Here is a 23,662-nt window from a genome sequence, read left to right on the forward strand (position 1 = left end):
TTGGCATGTACTTACAAGGTTATTTATAATCAGTACTACTATTAGTAAAATGTCTGCTTAATATCTGCTAACATTATTATTTTCATGCTCCCCAACAGACATTCTACTGACTCAGTAAAATGTCTGATGCGGAAAATCAAAATAATAATGTTAGTAGATACAAGTCCGATTAAAAAAAAGTGTGGACACTGTATACATTTTGAATAAATAATGCAATGCAATGATGCTGAAGTTTCAAATTTCAATATTTTATTTAAAATACAACTTAGATAAGCTGAAAAATATATATAAGTTTAAGTTGATTTTAAATTTCATGGCATCAACACATCTCAAAAAAGCTGGGACAAGGCCATATTTAGCACTGTGTGGCATCCCCTCTTCTTTTTATAACAGTCTGCAAACGTCTGGGGACTGAGGAGACAAGTTGCTCAAGTTTAGGAATAGGAATGTTGTCCCATTCTTGTCTAATACAGTCTTAGGTCTTCTATGTCGCATCTTCCTCTTTATGATGCACCAAATGTTTTCTATGGGTGAAAGATCTGGACTGCAGGCTGGCCATTTCAGTACCCGGATCCTTCTTCTATGCAGCCATGATGTTGTAATTGATGCAGTATGTGGTCTGGCATTGTTATGTTAGAAAATAATCTTCCCTGAAAGATACAACGTCTGGATGGGAGCATATGTTGTTTTAGAACTTGGATATACCTTTCAGCATTTTCTTCTTTTTTGACCTATAGAGTTTTAGCCGACAATGGCGAATGGCACGGTGGATTGTGTTCACTGACAATGTTTTCTGGAAGTATTCCTGAGCCCATGTTGTGAATTCCATTAAAGTAGCATTCATATATGTCCCAACTTTTTTTGAATGTGTGGCTCTCATGAAATCCAAAATGATCCAATATTTGGCATGACATTTCAAAATGTCTCACTTTCAACATTTGATATGTTATCTACTATATTCTATTGTGAATAACATTTTTAAGTTTATGATATTTGTAAATTCTCATTTTTTTTGGAATCGGGTTTGTATTGAGCAGACAGTTTACTAATACTCTAATGACTGGTAGTTGACATGCAGATGCAAATTACTTCTAGTTAGAAGAAAGTCTAAAGTGGACCAAAATAATGTTATACAGGCTTTTCTTCTGTGGAACACAAAAAAAGATAGCTGTCTCAGTTACACTGATACAATGGAAGTCAATGGTAACCAAAACTGTTTGGTTACTAACCTTCTTCAAAATATCTTCTTTTGTGTTCCAAAGAATAAAGAAAATAATACAACATGTCTGATGAACTTGCACCCTGATTGGACTGGAAGTTGACATCTTTGATACATCCTTTAGTCACTGTCGCTATGGTTCAAGCATATTCACAGTTATCAAGAGAATAGAAAAGGGGCTTGACTTCAGTTATATGTTCATACAGACAATATTTGAGCCTCTTCTTTAAGCTGTTGTATGATCACAATTTGAGAGTCCCACCTGTTTGTAAATACTTTGTAAGTAGCCGAACACTGACTGTGTGAATAGATCTAGAGAGATGGCGGCTTTCACGCAAGGCTTCCATGGAAGCCGTTAAGAGAGAAATTTATACCAAAGATGATATGATGACAGAACGGAATTTAAAATATCAAGATAGGCACTTGGGATTACCCCTTTATGAAAGTCTAATAAAACAGTCGGTAAACAGAAAGTACTCATTTTTGTTGGGCTTAATTTTGGTATTTTGGAGACATTCATGCCTTATGAGGAAAAAAACAAACTTGGCTGGCGGATTAAGCTGATAAATTATTCAACGCTCACTGTAACATGAATTCGAATGGAAATTTTGCTCTATTTTTAGCTGCGAACCGAAAGGTCACGAGAGTGGTGTGACTTTGTATCTCCGCGCTCACGGCTCCAGCTTGTACTTTTCTGCATGTCTTCGAAAGAGAGGGTGCTTGTGCGCATGCCGCACGCCCTGTCCCTGTCTGATAGGACACGCGACCCGACACGCTCTTAATTAGAGGATGCCCTTCCAGGTGCTGACCGGACCACGCTAAGTCCGTCCGCTGACATCTGACTGGTGACATTTCCAGCCGGTGCCACCACATACACCACCCCCGCCACCACCTCGTTCACCGCCTGCACTCTCCACGTGAAGGTCACAAACTCTCCCAATGGCTCCTGACGATCTTTAGCTCATAGATGTGTCCTGTCCCTGTCCCCTAACCGGACTGTACCTTCGGTGCTGTCGCAGACTCGCAGATGCACGTCGCCATTAATCAGAGTCATCGGAGTGAGGCGGTGGTCAACTCACGTAGATTGATGAAAAGGGTCAGCGCTGTTGTGGATGGTGTATGTGCTCGGATTTGGGGTGGGGGGAGATCAGATGACTGCTGAGGGGAGTGTGGTAGAGACAGAAGGGGTGAGTGATCACTGCTGATCTGTAAGAGAGATGAAAGGAGGAACGGTGAGAGAGGGAGGGAAAGGGATGGGCAGGCGCTTAAGTGGAAAAGACTGACAGAACAGGAGAGGAAATGTGATATGAAGATCAGATATAGGTAAAACAAATTTGACATTATGAACATGTGTCAAAGCATGCATAGCAAATTTAGAGTGTGTATTAATGAAAGACTTTAAAATATAGAGATGGTGTGTTTGTGTGTGTATGTGTGGCCTGGTAAACCCTATGTTATGGAGACAAAATGTCCCACAAAGAAGGCAATATCTGAAATCCTTGTCCCTGTGGGGACATTTTTTGGTTCCCATGAGGAAAACATCTTATAAATCATAATAAGTGATGTTTTTTTGAAAATGTAAAAATGCAGAATGTTTCCTGGGATGGGTAGGTTTAGAGGTAGGGGCAGTGTTGGGGGATAAAATATACAGTTTACAGTATAAAAATCATTAATTCTATAGAAAGTCCCCATAAAACATGGACACAAAACGTGTGTGTGTGTGATCCTGGTAATCCCTACAGTATGATGAATTTATTTATTTTTTTGGTCCCCGAGAGGAAACAAACTTAAAAATCACACAGAATGATCTGTTTTGAAAATCTAAAATAGCAGAAGGTTTTAGGGGTAGTGTAGGGTGATAGAATGTACAGTTTGTACAGAATAACAACCATTATGTCTGTGTAATGTCCCCATAATGATAGGTGCTCCAACGTACGTGTGTACGTGTTTGTGTGTGTGTGTACGTGTCTGTGTGTGTGTGTGTGTGTGTGTGTGTGTGTGTGTGTGTGTGTGTGTGTGTGTGTGTGTGTGTGTGTGTGTGTGTGTGTGTGTGTGTGTGTCAGCTACTACTGTCTCCACAAGAAAAACTTCAAAGATGGTCCCTTCTTACATTTCCAGGGTTCTATAACTTTTCAAAAAAGGAAAAAAATATTGAGTGATGGATTACATTGGTCATAAGAGAGAAAAATGTCAAATTTGCCTTCACTCCCTCAGCCATTGTATTAGAAACAGTAACGCAGCAGCAATCTGTAATTTAATGGCAAGTAATAAAAGCAAAGTGTAGCGTTATAAATGTACATAAAACAATCAATAAAAAAATAAAAAAACTTAATTAGAATTATGATGTTAATAGTCTGTGAAAAGGGTCTATTACTTAGTTGCAATGAAACGGAAGTAGAGAGAGATTTTTCTTCCATATTGTTATGTGTAATGGATTATTAAAAGCAAAAAATTATTTATGATTATCTTGATTCCAATTGACTGAAAGGAACAGGGTTTAAGCGGATTGCTGTAAATGATTGAAGATATCCCGCATGTGCCACCAAATACTTGGTTTACAGAATGGTCATGTTATGACAGTAAAAAAAAGACATTGGTACATGAATGAATCATAATAAGATCTATAACATTCAGTTACAGTTTTTTTTGGATTGCTTAAGCACGATTTTCAAAACAATACACAATTAGCACAACCACACACCCAATTAGCAAAACACTACAGATCCTTTGCATAATTAAACACTCTTGTAAAAACTATACACTTTTGTTTAAAAACCACACTTTGTTACCATATGAAACACACACGTTTCCCATTACTATACTCTGTTTGCATGAGTTACACTCTGCTGTGATAAACCTAAAACACTTTTAGCACTTCTACTTCCGTATGATTAGAATAGGCTGCCATCACCAAATTACAAATATAATGTAAATCCACCAAACACTACACAAAATGTTGCTGAAGAAGAATGTAGCTGACTTGACTGAAGAAACTTATTTATTTCTCAACACGTGGACATTCATTATACTGTAACAAAATTTTACTGTAAAAAAAAAAAAAAAAAACCTAGACATTGTCTCTTCGCCTAGCTGGATCGGGCCAGAGATTTTCATCAACGTCACAGACAAACAACGTGGTCATCCAGTGTTGCGCGGATCTCTTTTTCAGGTTCTGTCCTCTTTGAGCACCTTCTTGTCTTCCTCTACCTCCAGCATGGCCTCCATCTCTTCCTCCTTCTCTGTTGATTCCTCCTCCTCCCCTTCCTCCTCCTCCTTGTCTTAAGCCTAGTTCACACTGCCCGATTTTAGCCCCGATTTTGATTTGCAAATAGCCGAAATCATAGGCAAATCGGTGCTCGTGCACGCGAGTGACAATCACGCAGTGTGAATGATCAAAGACACAATCACAGAGAATCGCCGATGAGTCGCAGACGTCATTGAGATATTTAACATGCTAAATATCTGGACCTGTCGGCAATTCAAACTCCTGCTCTGTGAAATGTGTTCTGACTGAAAATGACATCGGCGATGACCTACATTTATAGTTATATAGCAGAATATCAGTATTTTAAAGATATTTTTACAATTCTATCAAACAGAAACAAAGCCCAAACATTTGCACGTCCAGCAGCAGCAGCACATTACAAAATTATTTATTTACCTCCAACTCTCTTTGCAGAACACAATCCTTGCTCCCTATGTCTCTCCAACTATTTCCTCCGCCATAATCTTTTTTCCTTTTTCTCCACAAATCAGCTCACAGACAATTTGGAGCAAACTTTGTGCAGTTTATCATTTTTGATAACAATTCAAAGTCTCGCGCCAGAACTCTGGTCTGACGCACGCGTGATCTCGCGTTGTTTACTTGTCACAGTGTGCAAGCAATCCAAAAAAACTGTAAAATACAAATACAAAGATTTTTTTATTTAATGCTTGGTTGCTTTATAACAAGTATAACAATCAAAATGGTCTTCTTGCCTTACCCGTATTCAAGGTAAGCTTATATTAATGATTTATAATTTGTGACATCAGGTAGGATTTCACAGTATTTTCACATCATTTGTCTTTGTGGGGTTACATCATGTCTATAAACAAAGAAAAGAAGGCAAGCAAGGAACGGTGAATGGCAGGGATGGGCAAATTCAGTCCCGGAGGGCCATTGTCCTGCAGAGTTTAACTCCAACCCTGATAAAACTCGCCTGTCTGTAGCGTTCTAGTAACCCTGAAGACACTGATTAGCTTGTTCAGGTGTGTTTGATTAGGATTTGCCCATCCCTTGTGATGTATGGTGCAGTGGAAGGTGACACTTTCTGACAGCTTGTTGCCATAAATAATGAGCAGCATTATTAACACAATGGATAATTCCAAGACTCAAAGGCTAAAAAAGTCTCAAAATACATCATTTTTTGTTTATTTGTTATGTTATGTAGGAGGGGAGCAAGTTTTGATGTCATAAGGCACATTTGCTCTGATAAAATAATCACCTGTATAGCCACGATACACTGGTATGTCTCAAACCATCATAATCATCTATGCTAAAGAGCTGAGCCAAAGCCAAACATAATACATAAACACCACAGCTATGTATTTGCAGTCTTCCATACTGCACCTTTTAATTTGTCTGGCTATATCACCAGACCAAGCTCAATCTTTTAAAATTAAACATTGGTCTGGGGAGTCTGCTCTTTATTTTCTACTGCACGAGAGGTGTGATAAATTAGCATAATTCAAATGCTTTACAGAAGTGGATAATCCTTTAACCAATCAGACCACATGAGGCGTGATCAATGGGCATAACTCAAAAGACTCTGTATGCAACTCAATAGTCCTTTAACCAATCAGACCACAAGAGGCGTGATCAACGGGTATCGATCCATCCGTTATTGTGTTAAACCCGTCAATAACCAGGTGGATAAGCCGGTCTGTGATTGGTTCCCGCAAATGTGTAACAGAAGCAGGATAAATTAATGGATAGGTTTCCAGCCTGAGCTGCAGTGCGAAATCAAATCGCTGGCAGGTCAGGCGTGGTTTACCCATATATTGAATAATATTTAAATGTATATGCAAAAATACAAAATGGTCTATGAGAAGGTTAGATTTAGGTAAACGGTAGTATAGGGGATAAAACTAACATGAGCTCAGTATAAAAACAATAGAAGTCAATGGAAAGTCCCCACGAAGATACAAAACAAGCGTGTGTGGGCATGTTTTTGTGACATATGAGGACACAAATGTGTATAAATGACATGGGTATGACATAGGTATTACAAAGAGAGGGTGAAATATAAGGACATTGGCCATGTCCCCACTTTTCAAAAGGCTTATAAATCATACAGGATGAGTTTTTTTGAGAAAGTAAAAATGCAGAATGTTTCCTGTGATGGGTAGGTTTAGGGGCAGGGGCAGTGTAGAGGGATAGAAAATACGGTTTATAGAGTATAAAAACCATTATGCCTATGGAATGTCGGAGTGTGTGTGTGTGTGGTTCAGATTTTGCTTACATTGTGGGGAACAAATGGCCCTAAAAGGATATTAAAACCTGAAATCGCTGCGTTGTGGGCACCAGCCAACGACATCCACAAGGAAAATGTTTAATGAATTTACTAAATCATATTTTAATTAAAATCTAAATCGGAAACAAAATGGAATCTGCATACCTAGTCAAATTGCAAAATCAAAAGCTTTCAATCTGATCCATTTGTCACTTTTACCTTTTTCTTGTGCAGCACGAACACTTTTTTGTTATTGCAATGTTCATGTTGTACTGTTACTCTTCACTTAAACTCATTTGACCTGGATCTTTGTTTGTTCGGTTATTCCTTTGACAGGTATTTTGCATAATAGGTGTGTAGGTTTCATAGTTTTTTCTCCCCTGAACCCAACTGTTACCTGATGCACACTTCCGTTCAAACATTTGGACAAAAATGAATATTTTAGCAAAGATGCATTTAATTGATTTTAAATGATTTTACTGCATTTTTAAAATAAAATTAATCCAGCCTTGGTGAGCATGAGAAAAACATTTAAAAGAAAGATTAAAATAATTTTTAAAATCTTATTGACCACAAACATTTAAACAGCAGTGCATATCTTTTGCATGCAGTATATGTTTTTTATTAATAGTAATAAAAAGAAACATGCAAAAAGGTTAGCAATAATGTTAGGTCAAGAATATATCATTCGATGAGTAAAACAAGATAAGTCATTGGAAAGTCCCCATCATCATAAAAACACAAAAAACAAATGTGTGAGTCAGAAAGAACCAATGGCCTGTGTTCTGTTCCTGGCACTGATAAGAAGGGGCTCCATGTCTTAATATAAATTATTCATTGAAGCCTGATTAGAAATGGCCCACTTTTACAGCATATTTAGTGAGAAAAGAAATGTGTCTTACTCTCATCTAAACTGGCCAGAAATATAGAAGAAATATATCACTACTAATTACAATTACAGACAGTCAGCTTAAACACACTGTTAGATGTTCACGCTGTTAGATCTTTCAGAAAGAACATAGTCCGTATTCATATTAAAATGGCTGAACAACTTTTGGCCTATTCTCGATGATCTCCATGAGATCTGAAAAAATCTAGTTATCTTGTCTTCTCAGAAAGACAGACCGCTAAAAATGATCATTAATGAAAGCGAATATGTAACAACCCTCAAAATAATTTTCTACATTGATACTTAAACCCTTATAGCAAAGATTGACACAAAAAGGACATTATTTGCTCACCCTCACATTGTTCCAAACCTGAACAGTCGCAAACACACTTTTTGGGGTCTTTTCTTTTCGCCAAGCTATCATATGACTTCAGAAGACATGGAATATAGCCACGCTTTTGGATGATATCCTTTAACCCTTGACATTGAAATGTCAACAAAAACATGGGCGTAGTTCTTAAAACCCTTGCTTCTCTTTTTTATGCCCCACAGCGGCAAACCAGAAGGAGGCCCTAAAGGGTTCGTTCTGTGTCAAGGAGGAGCCCCAGGCGGAGGAGCCCTTGAGCTCTCAGAGAGGACCCAGCTACAACTTCTGCCAAGAAGGACCCCCAGGGGCCACCAAGCAACGAGAGGAGGGGAGCCCGATGCTGGGCAAGAGCAGCCTACTCAGCCAGGACATCAACGTCAAAGTGGCTTCTGAACTGCTAATGAAGCTCTCAGGTCAGCAGATGTATTTTGGCGCATGTGCTCACGTATGCTGTTGAGGAAACTCTAAGGCCAGAGGATTGAGTGAGTGGGTGTGTGTGAGAGATGTGTGTGATTTACATTCTCTGTTTCTTTTCTTTGAAACATTGATAAGGTCATATTTAGAATAACCTTAATGCAACAGTACTACAGGGGTTATAGAATAATTATGTAAAATTATGCAAAACAGTGTCAGGTCATCATAAAATCCAGCATTCATTTATATTTGCTCGTATATCTGTACATTTTTTCTTTCTTTCTTTCTTTCTGTCTCCCCCCCCCCCCACCCCCTCTCTCCCTCTCCCTCTCTCTGACTTGCTGCTGTCCATTTCACTCACTTAAGTTTTCTGGGCAGAAAGAAGAGGGTCAATTCCTTTTCATGTTGTTCAGTCAATGTGCTTTTTATCCTGGTCAGTCCTCTGCCAAAATAAACCCATTGATTGCTGTTTTGGGCCGCTGGTCCAATCTTTATTTGAACTCTACTATACAAGGGGATTGAAAAAAGTTCAGGACTAAAAGTATTCTGTTGTCACATACACTTTGTATAAATGTGGTTGAAATGGACTCGGGTAGATGTGAATTTTGGTGCAGTTATTTGTGTAAAAAAATGCTTTATTGATAACAAAGTACAAAGAGGATAGCGTGATTAAACATAATAGGGCCGTGCACAGGGGGGTGGTCCGGTGGCTAGAGCCACTGTCCCTCTGCCCTCATCAGCAGAGGTGCCCCCCTTGCGACCCATCCCTGCTAAAAGCATTCTGTTATCTCTGCACTAAAGATCCACCGATTCTGCGAATCCACTCCGTGTTTTCCTGCTCGCTCCTCATCGTCACTCAGAGTCTGTGCACTATCTGGAAAGCAGAACGACAGTTCCAAAATACCGTTGCATTAACAGTATGCATTAGAATCCACATTACAGAGAGTGGAATTAGTGGAATTAGTAATTTGGTAGTTTGTTTTGGCATTTCTGCCTGTAATATTTTGCTCCCGGTCTTTTAACAACGTGTACAAAATACACATTTGGAAGAGAACTAGAATTCTTATCTAATCAATATATATATATATATATATATATATATATATATATATATATATATATATATATATATATATATATATATATATATATATATATATATATATATATATAGTGAGGAAAATAAGGATTTGAACACCCTGCTATTTTGCAAGTTCTCCCTCTTAGAAATCATGGAGGGGTCTGAAATTGTCATCGTAGGTGCATGTCCACTGTGAGGTATCATGTCCACATAAATCTTTTTAAAAAATCCAGAGATCACAATGTATGATTTTTTTACTTTTATAACTAAATCTCACAAATGTTTATATTCAGATGAAATGACAAAAATAAAAAATAGTAGAGTCATTCATCAAAAGTGATGAGGTTTTGTCATCTATGGTCATGAGAATTTTTTTTAGCCCACTGAGCATCAGCCATAACAGAGTTACAGGCTGTCAGTAAAGAAATACCAGTAGTTGGAGTAAGATGGATAATTTGTATTGACTAGCACCCAATCATCGCCCCCCAATCATCGCCCCTAACCCCACCCCAGTGCCCCTTTTTTGGTTTGGGCCTCTGCCCCTCAAAACGTCTGTGCACGGCCCTGGTTGCGAGCCATACTTGAAGTTGCATCACTCACATGAGACCATATGTACCACTAAGCCACAGCTCCAAAAAAAATTAAGTTCTTTTTAATTTATCAGTTTTAATAAATTAACTAATTTAAATTTAATATTAGAATATTACTTTGAGTTAGGTTAAAAAAAAAGCTGATTAGTCAACGCATAATGATTCTGAACTGAACAAAAATTAAATCGGAATCAAGTACAATTTTCATAAAAATTTCATAAATTATGAATTCCTAAATCAATTTTGACAAAGTCTGTAGTCACTCTTCTGCCTTTTTACAGCAGAAATATCCTTGTAATGTCTTTATGAGGGGGAGAGGATAATAATGTTTTTGATTAAAAAAAATAAAAAAACAATAAGCAATGATCAGTCATTTATAATAAACACTGCAATATTCAATACAACATTTAAAAAAAAAAAAAACTAATTGTAATTAACCACATTTTCCATTGTGTGACCCTACAGTTCTTTATGCATCAGGTCTTTAGAAACAATAATTATTAGATCACAGAGGCGGGATTTTAGATGTGATTGCAAGGTAATAAAAGAGCTTGAGAAAAAGAGAAACAAACAGAAAATGAGTGAGAAAAGCACTTGCGAGAGAGAGAGAGAGAGAGAGAGAGAGAGAGAGAGAGAGAGAGAGAGAGAGAGAGAGAGAGAGAGAGAGAGAGATCTAGAGTAGTCCATTACAGAGGATGATGGGGAGTGATTCACTCTAAAGCAGCGTATTTGACAGGCACCACACACCAGCTGCTGCTGCTCCCTCCCCATGATGCCTTACACTTCGGCGTGACTCAGCCGCACCAAGAGAGAGCTGGTTTTAACACGTGTGCTTCCTGACTGCACAGCCCCAGGTCACGTTTCCCCTGAGAGTGAGTGAAAGTGTGTGCGTGAAGTAGAGAACCAAGTGTTTGCGTATACGAGCATGGACAACAGAAAGGCACGAGAAAGCGTGAGAGTACGCTTCACTCACGTTGTTTTTGAGCATTGTGTGTGTGTGTGTGTGTGTGTGTGTGTGTGTGTGTGTGTGTGTGTGTGTGTGTGTGTGTGTGTGTGTGTGTGTGTGTGTGTGTGTGTGTGTGTGTGTGTGTGTGTGTGTGTGTGTGTGTGTGTGTGTGTGTGTGTGTGTGTGTGTGTGTGTGTGTGTGTGTGTGTGTGTGTGTGTGCGTAAAGCTCAATGAGAGGTCTCCGAGACTTCCCACATTAGAACTACTATGAGCGGGAGCCTCTTACCCGCTCACCCCACCTCCAGGATGTGTTTCCTCAGCCTCTCTCTCTCCGTCTCCAGAGGCCAGGAACAGGGACCAATTAGCCTGTTTGTTGTCAAGCTGAAGCGGTTTTACACGACATGGCCTCACAGATCTCTCTCAGCGCGGCCACAGCGGCATGCAGACATGCAACCAAGTGGATCTAAATAGCTGCGCTCCGCTAGCTGCAGGCTGGGGATCAATGCCATGGAAACAATGACATCGTCTGTGGTGTTGTGTGTGTGATGCAGTGGTGCAGTCTTGAGAGGTCATTTGGGGGAAGGTCATCTCCGTCTGGCTCAAATGCTCATAAGCACACTGCCCTGCTGACCTAGGATGTCTCAGCAACACCCTCACTCTTCTTAAGGCCATGGCTTTAAGTGAAATGCAATGGGGGTTGTGTACTGTAGTGGTTTTCCATAGTTTTACTTGGCACTGTTGACACTGAATCTCCTCAGACTGCGCACGCAACTCACTGTGCACACTAAGTGTTTATAATTGACCTGCTCGCCATTGCATTGCTCTAAAAACAAAAGACTGTAGAATATCAGCTAAAACTGCAGTGAGAAGTAGAACTTTACTTTTAACTTCTCAGACATTATATTATCATATGATTCCAGTTTCAGTATTTTTAGTTGAACATTAAAAATATATACTTTTTAAAGTCTTCTAAAATTCTAATTACATTTAAACATGAAATTGGAATTATTATAGACATGTTCTAAATATAAAAGAATAGCAGACTCCACACCACAATAATAATAAAGTTTTTTTTAATGCATTTTCATTTTAATAATATATCATACAGTAGTATTTGTACAAACACTTTTTTTATTTTACCAAATACACTTTCTGAATTAACCATTACTATACCCACATTAAAATCATGCTACACTGTAGCATATCTTTATCCATAATAATAATAAAGTTAATGGCACAGAGAAGCGATATCCTCGGATTGATTTTCAGAAGAGAATTCTAGAAGATTTCTAGCGGTTCAAATAATTGACAGCCAATCAGAATCCATCCTGCTTTAAGTTTAAGCATTTAAAGCATCAGACAACACAACTGCCGTGCACGCTTAGAATGAACAGAATTATAATGGGCATTAATATAGTTATCTTTATAGTTATTGTTCTTGATGTGAACGGACCTAATTATTTATTTGAGTAACTCACTCATAGTGACTTTAGCTAACTTGAAGGAAAAAAAACAAGATTTAGCGGTCATTAATTAAGAAATCACTCCCACAACTTAATTTGTCCTTCGTTTTAGTTGTTTGTTTAGTTGTACAAATTTGTATAGCATGCCCATGATTTAACAAAAGCAAGGGAACAAGTTAGTATGACGTGGCCTAGATTTAACTAAAATGTGGGAACAAAATCATGGCTATTTTTCTATGTTATGTGCAAGGGTGCATACTTTGTAATTTATTTGTGAAATATCTTGTTCTTTGTGAGGATTTTTTTTTAGTTAGCTTTAGGTTTAACAATTTTAGCTTAGCACGCCGCCTACTGATTAGCCTACTAGCTTAGTCTTTACACCACATAAATACTTAAAGGGACAGTTCCCCCAAAAATGAAAATGACCCCATGATTTACTCGCCCTCAAATCATCCTAGGTGAAAAATGACATTATTCTTTCAGATGAACACAATCAGAGTTATATTAACACATGTCCTGGCTCTTCCAAGCTTTATAATGGCAGTGAATGGCTGTTTCTTTTCTCCACATGGCTCCGGGGGTTAATACAGGCCTCCTGAAGCGAAGCAATGCGTTTGTGTAAGACAAATATCCATATTTAAGCCTTTACAAACTGTAATCTCTAACTTCCGCTAGCTGTCAGACGCGCATTCCAGCGTATGCTGTAGGACGCAGGTGTAGTGTTAGTTCCGGTGGCAAACGAGGAAGTGTAGAGGATAGAGCAAAGCTAACTTGGTTCTCACGAGAACTAGCATATTCTCACCGGAGCATCCTACGTCATACGCTGGAACGCCAGCATATTCTCTCGTGAACGCATATGACGTTAGCGGAAGTTAGAGATTACAGTTTTTAAAGTTTTAAATATGTATATGTTTTGTACACAAACCCACCGCTTCGATTCAGAAGGCCTTTATTAACCCCCCCGGAGCGATGTGGAACACTTTTGATGGATAGATGCACTTTTATAGACTTCAAAACAGAAACAGCACATTCACAGCCATTATAATGCTTGGATTAGCCAAGACATTTTTTAATATAACTTGTCTGTTATATTTGTCTGAAAGAAGACGGTATGCATGTATGTAAGACGGTATGTAAGAAGACATATATACCTAGGATGACTTGAGGGTGAATAAATCATGGGCTAATTTTAATTTTTTTGGGTGAACTATCCCTTTAATTGCATGTTTCTATACATATTCATTTTTGTTTGATAGGGCCTTACTGGCTATGGTAGGCAGAAAAGGAGATGGTGATTTATTAACATTTTAATAAATGTTAGTGGAAGAGAGACTTCACTACCTGTGATTTAATAATCAACAGTCTATTGTGAAATCTTCAACATGTTTACCATCAAATTTTAATTTTGGATTTATTTACTTTGTAAAAAAAATGCTATTATAAGAGCACTCAGACAATTTTGCATTAATGAGATTGGGTTTATAGCACTACTTAGTCATTGTATGGTATCTGCAAACAGTGAATGACTGTGAACAATGTATCTGCGAACAGAAATTCCATGCCAAGATGCCAAGGCTGTAATGTGTTTTTTTTTTTTTTCAAGGCGCACGTAATCCAAAATGGCCGTTATGCGTTTTTTCAATGGTAGAGATGCTGTGCTTATCTCCCAATAATAAGACCATCTCTGACACCGTAGTTCAAATGTACAAGTTCTTCTCCTGATGTACCATCACCACACGTATTCCCAGGTTGCTCCATGGGGATTGTTCACGTGATGTTCAAGTTCATGTTGATGAACCTGACTGCTGGCCTCGGTTGACTGGTAGCGATTAACGTTGATGTGAATGTAAGCACTGACAAGACATGAGTAAGAGTTTTTGGCTTTATAGTGTAGATAGCAGCTTTCCCAGTTTGAGGTGTTGCATCACATGATTTAAAGTAGGTCACCTCCTCCACCCACCCCCCCATCAAACCAGTTAACAATGTGTCGACTTCCCCCACATCTGTTTGATGGTAGCCGTTTGCATCCTGGGGCTAATTACCACTGCCGTGTTAGTCCCTCTGCACTGATGTTCCTGGGTTCCAACAGATGGACCATGATGTGGTGCTGCACCGGGGGGCACACAGGACCTAAGAGAGAACTGCTATCCTCTCATCCTCCACAATGCAACCTGTATTGTCCCTTATGGGTAGCGATACATCCAATTGCAGCTCTTTCTCAAGGGGATTGTTTCTTGACCTGGTCATCTCTTCATCTTTTCTGCCAGGTTCTTGGCCTTTGTTATTATACCCAAAGCCAATTAGAGGCATCATACAGAGCTCAGCAGTAAGACAACAGGAGCCATGCCAGCCAGAGATACTGCGGTAGGCTGATGAGTGGCCGTGACCTCACAAATCCCACCTCAAAATTGTACTCCAAATGAGATGGAGTCATTTGAGCTGAAATCCAATGAGCTGAAATTTTGAACTGATTACTCAAGAAACGTATTTGACAGTGGATGGCTTTCTAAAGAAAAGCAATAACAATTTTTTTTGCATTGGAAAAAGCAGCATATAAAAGTGTAGATTGAAAAAGGAATGTGAAAAACGTCTCACTGACAAGTCCAATGGATCTCAAATAGTGGAATGCCATCAGGTAGTACACAACATGACCCTGGAAATTTTGCACTATTAAAAATATATATAAAACATATTTTATTGAAATTGTTGCTCAGCACTGTTTTGACCATGACATTAATAATGAAAGCAGTCAGAGCAGTTCACTTGCTTCTAAACAGACGGGGGAAGTTTAAAGATTCCGTTTAATTATTAGATATTAGTATGTTAGAATCGGATTGCAAAACTTGTGTTTTTTCAGGGCTCTTCCACTGCAGAGCCAGTCAATGGATGAGGCTCTTGCAGCAGCATTATTTGTCAGAAATGCAGGAATATTGATATTATTTAGAATATGCCAATATGAAAGACTTTTGACCAATGGTGGAATATTTTAGAGTGATCATTGATGGTAACTAGATGGGACCTGAATGGTGGTACTTGGCCTAAAAAAGTCCTGTATAATGCTAGTCCTGTATAATGCTAGTTATGAGTTGTGGCATGAAACCTAGCGGCAACCTCCCGTGGTCTCTCTTGAAGCCAATACAGAAGTGACTTAAACTGTAATTCATCGACTGGCCACTAGAGAAAGGAGCAGAATCTCATTGAGCTCCATGTTCAAATGCCCAACTTGACAACAGAAAAAAAAAACATGTTTACAGCCTGGTACAAATTGTGGTTTTGGTCTATATGGCTAACTTTTGTTGAAGGTTGGACCGTTTCTTGTGATTTTGTTGCAAAACTTGCTTTGAGGCTGTAAAAAAAGATCAATTTAATGACACAATGTCCTAAAGAGGCTTTTACAGCTAACTAGCATAACACACTATTGGCACTGTGAAACCTTCTCAAAGAGCTTTGAACCATTACGTTATCCATACCAAAAAAGGAAGAAAAATCTCAAACAATCAACTATTTGTTGGCTGACTAGTAGACCACCTTTACCCATCCCCAGCTTAAAAGATCATCCCCACATGTGTTACAACTGCAAAAAGACAGTCTTTTCACCATCTAGAGTGAACACACTCCTCCACATGAAATGAAACCGCTGTGAAGCCTGCACAGCCATTTGACCATTTCCTGAATCACGCACAACCCTGCATCCATCCAGTAGCCTCTTCAGGGGCATGTGGAGCACTGATTCTCTCTTGCTTTCTCTCTCCGGCTGAGCTGAGGTGAGTGTTGCATCATGATGTGCTGAATTATTGAGAGGCTGTTCGGCCGCTGGTCTGGGATCAGCTCTCCCTTGTCTCTTTGCGGGCTGCGGTTGCTCTGGACCTCTTTGAAGCGGCTGAACTTTTCACCTCGCGTCTAAGCGGGTCATCCTTTCCGTCGGGCCAGAGGAGAAGTAGTGCAGAATGACAACCTCATTCTCTATCCTCCTCCACCTCCGCCTCACCCTCTCAGTCTCTTTCTTCCTCTTTACCTCTCGCTTTTTTTTATATTTTCTGTGTCTGCACTTCTGATGCATCTTTGACTAGCCAACTATATATATATATATATATATATATATATATATATATATATAATTCTATATATATAATTTGCTTGTTAGTGGTGCTGTAATATATATACATATGTTTTATATATATATATATATATATATATATATATATATATATATATATATATATATATATATATATATATATATATATATATATGTATATGTATAAAAGAAAGACATAAACTTTCCACGGTGAAACAAAAATAAAATCGTCCATCTGCCTAATTGACTGTTCACTTGTAACAATCGTAACATTGTAACAATCCCCATTTTCTATCTTTTTTCATCTGTTTCATGCCTCACACTTCCCCCCTCCTTCCCCTATTTGCATCTCTTCTGTGTGCATCAATTCCCTCTCTCTTTCTCTCTCTCTCTCTCTCATCTCCGAATTCATATTCTCAGGCTACTGTACAGTGCATCAAAGTGCATGTGACAAGTGGGGTTTGCATGTGTTGAATGACTAATGCTCTGATGCTGTCAGATTGTTTAGTATGCCAAACGGATGCGATGGCAACGATGGTTGATTCATGCCTTCATTGTCTAAATGAGGGTGATGAAGTTTGCAGCGCGTGTCTTTGTCACCAACCTTCATCGCTTTTTTATATGACGCCTCTGAAATGTTTGACGTAGAAATACTGGTGGGTGAAAGAAGACACATAATATAATTATAGGTAGTTGACATGAAATCCTTTTGTCAAGTTGACGTTGTGTGGTGTGACATGTTGTACACTCTCTGAAACTATTCTTAGCAGCATTTTTACTCATTTTCCTTTTCCTATTTTTTTGTTGTTGTAATTTTGTGTTTGCTTGTTTTTTGAGAAAGCATACAGAACTTTTTGCAATAAAATAACTTATTTGATCACTATTATCCCCATAACCCCTCCTTCTCTCCACCATTACATTGCACTACAGGACTCAGGCATATACATAAATTAGGACAAAATAAAGTGAACCATAGAAAGGGGTAACAATAATAACAACAGAAACAGTAGATTAAATACTGATTAAATATCATAAGTACAGATTAAATATCCAACATTTCCTTGACTGTAGATATCCAATTCTTCCACATACACAGTCACAGGTTTAGCGTGATTTGGTCCTTTTCCTGATTTTATCTTACAGTTTGTTTGAGCCTAAATGAACTGAGAAACTGCATGCAATATTTATATGTTATTTATATTAAAAGTAGTATTATTTAAAAAAAAAAAATATATATATATATATATATATATATATATATATATATATATATATATATATATATATATATATATATAATTTTTTTTTTTTTTAATAATACTGGTATTATTGGTTTAATTAAAGGCATAAAATTATTCAAGGGTTAAATGGGTTTTCAGGAAATAAAGAAAGAAGAACAGTAAAATTTCCGGTTCTACTGTAGCTATGAAGTAAACTATTTGCAAATAATATTTTTTTTTTAAATACACACTCATATTTTCATCTGCCTAATATGTAAAAATGCTAAACGTTTTTGTCACGTCAAATTCAGTTATGATTTACATAAATAATACATTTTATATAAAATGTCAAGTGCTTTGCATAACTTGATATTACTGTTGGTCGCTGAATGTTTTTCTAGTAGAACAGATGTCAAATATTAAATATTTAACTACTTACGATGCACTCTTTCGCTGCTATAACTAAAGTGTGGCGTTAGAAATTGCACTAACAGTAAGCCCTGCCTTCTTTGATTTGATTGGCCATCTCACTCATTCTAACAGTGACTTTTAGACTGCAGACGCAGCGCATATTGTACAGTCTTGACCCAAGAAATTATAAAATGTCTCATCCCATGCAATCAAAAGATACCGTGGTACAGTTGCAACAGCAAACACCAGAGGAGAATGAGTTTTGGAGGTTTTAAGGCTTTATTTAACATTGCACCAATTTGTGATACTGAGGAATAAGCACACAAGCACCAAAACTCAACAGGTCTGTTGCACGTGCTTACCATTTATCCACATAATCGATGTGTCTATATGTTTTCTATTTGTTTTCCATGAATCTGCGCTGGTGTAAGACTGTCAGAGCTCACAGGAGAGATTTACCAGTCAGGAATCTTTGATAGACCAGATGGCTAAATAGATAGTTGGTTAAACCTCCCTGCACCAGTGCGCTTTCAGCGTGTGCTTGTTTGTATTTTCCTTCCTGTATTTGCACATTTATTTACTCATGATAATTTTGCATGTCTAACACACTGGCTATTTGAGATGTTTTCAAAACACTGCCGATTAGGGTTGTGCACTCGTCCTCATAGTGACCTGCTCTCTACATCACTCTTTTTACGTACATGTGTACAAATGCATTTGAAAGCAGTTGCTGACGTCACTGAACCCAATTTGAGAGTGCATTGCTGTGTGTGTGTGTTGTGAGACTGCGTGTCCCCTAAATGACCCCGGCCCTCAATCTGGCTCCAGGCACTTTATTAAGGGATTAACGGGCTAGTGGTTGTCAGTGTCCCCGTGTGCTGTTGCCTCCTCCAGCTCCTGACACCTGGGCACATAACTGACCCCCCCCCCCACACACACACACACACACACGCACACAAACACACACACATACGCACTCATGCACACGCTCAGACACTGTAAACATACACTACTCACACACTATCTAGGTCAGAGCCAGACAACAACACTCCGACAGACCCTGCCCAATAACGCTCGCTGTTAACGGGAGGGGTGGAGGTCACCCGGCCTACCCACAATCTCCTGCTCCCTCGTCTCCGGCCAGACAAATTTCGTATGATTACGCCCCCTCTGCCTCCCTCCCCAGCTGTCTGATCAAGTGTGGAGAAGCATATGCCATCTACCGCTCAGCTGTACACACTGTTAGACGTCTGATCTAACAAGAAGAACAGGCTAAATGTTTTTCTACCCGCTTTTTTTTTTTTTCAGATTAGAACTCAGAGAGCAGTCCTCTTTGTTTTTCTATATCAAAAAGGCTGAGTGAGTTTACAAGAGCTGGTTTTGATTAAAAGAACTGTGGAGTTCCTATGAGCTCACCCAGTGTCTGTCTTGTTTGTCCTGTCGCGGCGCTTGCGTGTTTTTTAGGCTAACCATAGAAAATTCTTGAAAGCTTTAGAAGTTTGTAAATATGCTGTCAAGTTCAACCCTCACTGTTGTGTTCTGTTTGAGGCCACAGCACTTTATGACTGCAAATGTATAAAAACAGAACAAAAACGCACCAGGTACCCAGCCAAAGTCTGGCCTCTTGTTCGATTGGCAGTACGTGTCTTCTGGTCCACTTTTTATTTTTTTAAAGACATAGTGAAGAACTTGATTGTATTTGAAGGAGGTTTCTTTTGTTTTGCTATACTCTTTGTTTAGGGCTTTGGCGTCGCCTTGAGCAGTGAGTAAGAATATAACATTCTGAGTCATTTTGACCAGATTTCAAACCCCCTTTTTTAAGCCAAATTATAGACATCTGCTTCAGCTTGAACCGCCTTTGGTAAAAGCCTTATCTCAATGATGCCCTTGTCTCTGTAGCACTTTAAACTCAAATGAGTCACAAAGCAGACAACCAGGCTCAAATTTAAATATGTTGCACATGACAGTGAGTTGATGTCGGTGTTTCCTTTGGCCAGGGAGCTTATAGGTTACAAAATCCTGCTTTTTTTGGTTTAGCACAATGCAGAAAATGTGGTGATTACCAGGACATTGCTATGTGATTGCCAGGGTGTTTACTGGCCCAATTAAAGAGAGCCTAGTTATGGGTCAGGTCCTTCCTTCACTGCATGTCAATGAGACTTGGCTGATATTTCATCACACAGTGACAAAGAAATACGAACACATGTAAAAATAAGAGATAACCAATTAAATATTAATAACTGATTATGCTGAAGTCGATGTATTCTTTTTCTTGTGAGCTTTTTGTTTTTCTATGCATTTTTTGTATAGTAAAATAAAACCTGTGGTCACACATTAAATTAGGGTCCGGTTCTCACTATTAAAAACTAACTAGCTATGACTTTTGCCTCAATAAACTCCTAATTACTTCTTATTAATATAGTTGTTACTTTTAGATTCTGGGTAGGATAAGGTATTTAGCAGCATGATATATACTTTTTAAGTACTACTAAACAGACAATATCCTAGTAATATGCATGATAATAAGCAACTAATTAATAGTGAGAATTTTTTGCCAAATATTTAGTCAGACAAAAACTTAACCAAGTGTAGTGATTTGTTCTTCCCTCATATTGTGTATTCAAGCTATTAATGATTTAGAAAAATTGAGTAGCTTGCGAGATTTTAATTTTTTTAAATTACGATGTACGTTTAATTGATGTATCTGCTACAGATTCGGATGTGAGGTACTATATGTTTAAAAAAAAAATGATGTAGAAAAATATACAAAAATACTGTATAGGAATATATACACCGATCAGACATTAGGTGAAGTGAATAACACTGATTGTTGTGTCGCTCTATGTTTTTCTCAGTCTCATTCAAAATGACTTGATACCTTAGTGGCAACCATAGACTAACTTTTTATTAGCAGTATCCAGAGGCACACCGTGCCCTATGTCGCCTTAGGCCAGGCTACCATTCTACACCACTGATGCAGCTGCCAAATATACTCCATGCACTATACTAATATACACTATACCACTTCTACAAAAAGCTTTTATTACTTGAGATCTTTGCCTGAAGCTGAAGTTTAATAATTGTGATTGCTGGAATTCCTAATATGCACTGCTAATTAGATCAGTGTTATAATGGTCATTTACAAATGAAATAACATTCATTTTAATTTACATTTTCAGAGAACAACAAAGACACTTGCGTCCAGAACGTCATGGTAAAGGCAGAGCCTATGGAAGTGGACCCACCCCTAGAGTTGGCCCCACCCTCCTCTCATCTGCTGGGCTACAGCACTTCAGGGGCATGTGAGAAGAAGGAACCAATGGTCAACCTCCCCGATTCTTTGCCCCGCCCCCAAAATGACCTGTTCTCCCAGGACATATCAGTCAAAATGGCCTCTGAGCTGCTTTTCAAACTGTCTGGTAAGGCTCTATGAAAGAAGAAACATGATTGACTGTCCATTTTAAAAAGAGATCTCCGCAGCGACAGTCTTCACGTTATCTTCTTCATTGTCTTCTTTGATTGCTGCACTGACACACTAGAGAGTGGAGGGATATCTGTGGTGTTAAATGATGGCAGGATTGAGCTTTTCTTCCAAGAGCGTTCTGAGGATTAGCAGAGACAAACCTGCCCCCAGCGCTCCTCGCTGCCAGCTACGGCTCTCTTTAAATGCCATCTAGCACCTCGGAAGCCGATCACAAAGCCCTCGCCACACACACACACACACACACACACACACACACATATATATATATATATATATATATATACATATGAGCAGTTGTAGTTGGTACACCAGCACTCCCGCTTCTCATGTTGGGGACCAGCAAACCAGCAAACCGCATCCCATACTGGACCCAGCATACAAACATACCTTATGCTGGTGACTAGCATGTTTCAGCAGGTTTTATGTATATATATATATATATATATATATATATATACATATATATATATACATATATATATATATATATATATATATATATATATATACATACACACACACACACACACACACACACACACACAAACCGCACAGTCGCACCCTCCCACCTCCCCCCACCCCATGGGAGTGGTGTGTAGCTGCACAGTGTGTATGTATAACCCCTCAACCCTCGACTCCCTCAGATTGTTCTCAAACATTCTGGCTCAAGCACACTCGGTTGCACACACTTCCCTTGTCTCTCTCTCTCTCTCTCTCTCTCTCTCTCTCTCTCTCTTGCTCCTGTGCAGCATCGTCATGGCAACGCAGAGAGCCCTTCCATCCTCTGTGAGCTGTGTGACCGAGAGGGTGTCAGGGAGAGGGGGCTTAGGAAGTGCCACCCAGGGAGCAAGGTCATTACCAGACCACCAGAAGAGAGAAAGACAGGCAGATAGACAGACAGACATGAGACACTGTTCTCTTTTGCCCTCTGGTTTTTGGTATTTTAAATGCAGTTTGGCAAAACATGGTTTTAAAAACCTAACCACTGCAATCCCTGCTGAAAAGACAAAAAAATCAGCATGCATATTCAACATTTTGAAATGTCTAAAAATCCTTTTATTAACAAAATACTCTTGCTTGAGTGAAATTATGCAATATACTAGGACTTATTTTCACAACTTAAATGTATTGATTTTAATATTTGTTATTAATATGTATTGTATTATTGCCCCACTGGCAAATATATATTTAAAACCCCACTTAGTGTTGTTAGATTTTATAGCAGTATTGGTGAAACTGGATGTTGGTCTACCAGCAAAAACAATGATTGTTTTTTTCATCAGGGATGAATTTTTGGTCATTTTTATTAATGAATATTTCTACCAACAAAAAAAAAAATGTTTACTTAAAAACAATGACTATATTTACACTCACTAATGGTAAATTATTTTTTTAAGTACAACATTACAAAAACAATTCTGAGTTTAATTCCATTTTGTTATTATTTTTCAGAAAAAGTAAGTAAAGCAAACGAAAATAAAGACAATGCATCATTCAGCATACACAGGTAGGTTTAATGTTGTACACCTATTATACTTCCAGAATTTAGCTTTGCACATTTAGTAAATCTAATGGTAGCTTGTGATTTTTCCAGCCCTTTCCTAGACGACCGCTTTAGACAATCACCTTTCAGCACGCGCTCCAAGAGCTCTTCCCCAGCTGAAGCCGGATCTTCAAGCAGGGTTTCCCAGCAAGGTAAGAACCTCTCCTCTGCACCAGCCAAGACCCTTACCATGCTCACAGTCAGCATCATAACTGACACACCTAGTCATAAATACTTCTTTCTAACCATGAAACTGTATATTTTGTTTTATATATATCTATATATTATTTTGTCCATATGAGAGTGTGATTATTTCAGTGTTTCCTATGCATATTTATGACTGTAACAATGTTCAAGTTCAGGGAAGGAGGCAGAAACTGGCGAACGTTATGTGTTAAACTTTAAAGCTACAGTATGTAACCTTTCCGTCCGCTAGAGGGCGCCTATTCAAAATAAATGCGTAC

At 38.5% G+C, this 23,662-nt stretch overlaps 1 protein-coding gene across 4 annotated transcripts in view; it reads left to right on the forward strand.

Annotated features, from left to right (window-relative positions):
- The window catches only part of znf827 (zinc finger protein 827), an 89,300-nt gene that overhangs the window by 43,960 nt on the left and 21,678 nt on the right, over positions 1 to 23,662 (forward strand). For all 4 annotated transcript variants that reach the window (XM_067441365.1, XM_067441364.1, XM_067441362.1 and 1 more), the window contains exons 5-8: positions 8,153 to 8,380; positions 21,351 to 21,590; positions 23,108 to 23,162; positions 23,250 to 23,350. In XM_067441365.1, the coding sequence (XP_067297466.1) occupies positions 8,153 to 8,380; positions 21,351 to 21,590; positions 23,108 to 23,162; positions 23,250 to 23,350 (624 nt within the window). The remainder of the gene's footprint in view (positions 1 to 8,152; positions 8,381 to 21,350; positions 21,591 to 23,107; positions 23,163 to 23,249; positions 23,351 to 23,662) is intronic.

The sequence above is a fragment of the Pseudorasbora parva genome, chromosome 4 (genome assembly GCF_024679245.1).
Source record: "Pseudorasbora parva isolate DD20220531a chromosome 4, ASM2467924v1, whole genome shotgun sequence".
NCBI classification, from domain to species: Eukaryota; Metazoa; Chordata; class Actinopteri; order Cypriniformes; family Gobionidae; genus Pseudorasbora; species Pseudorasbora parva.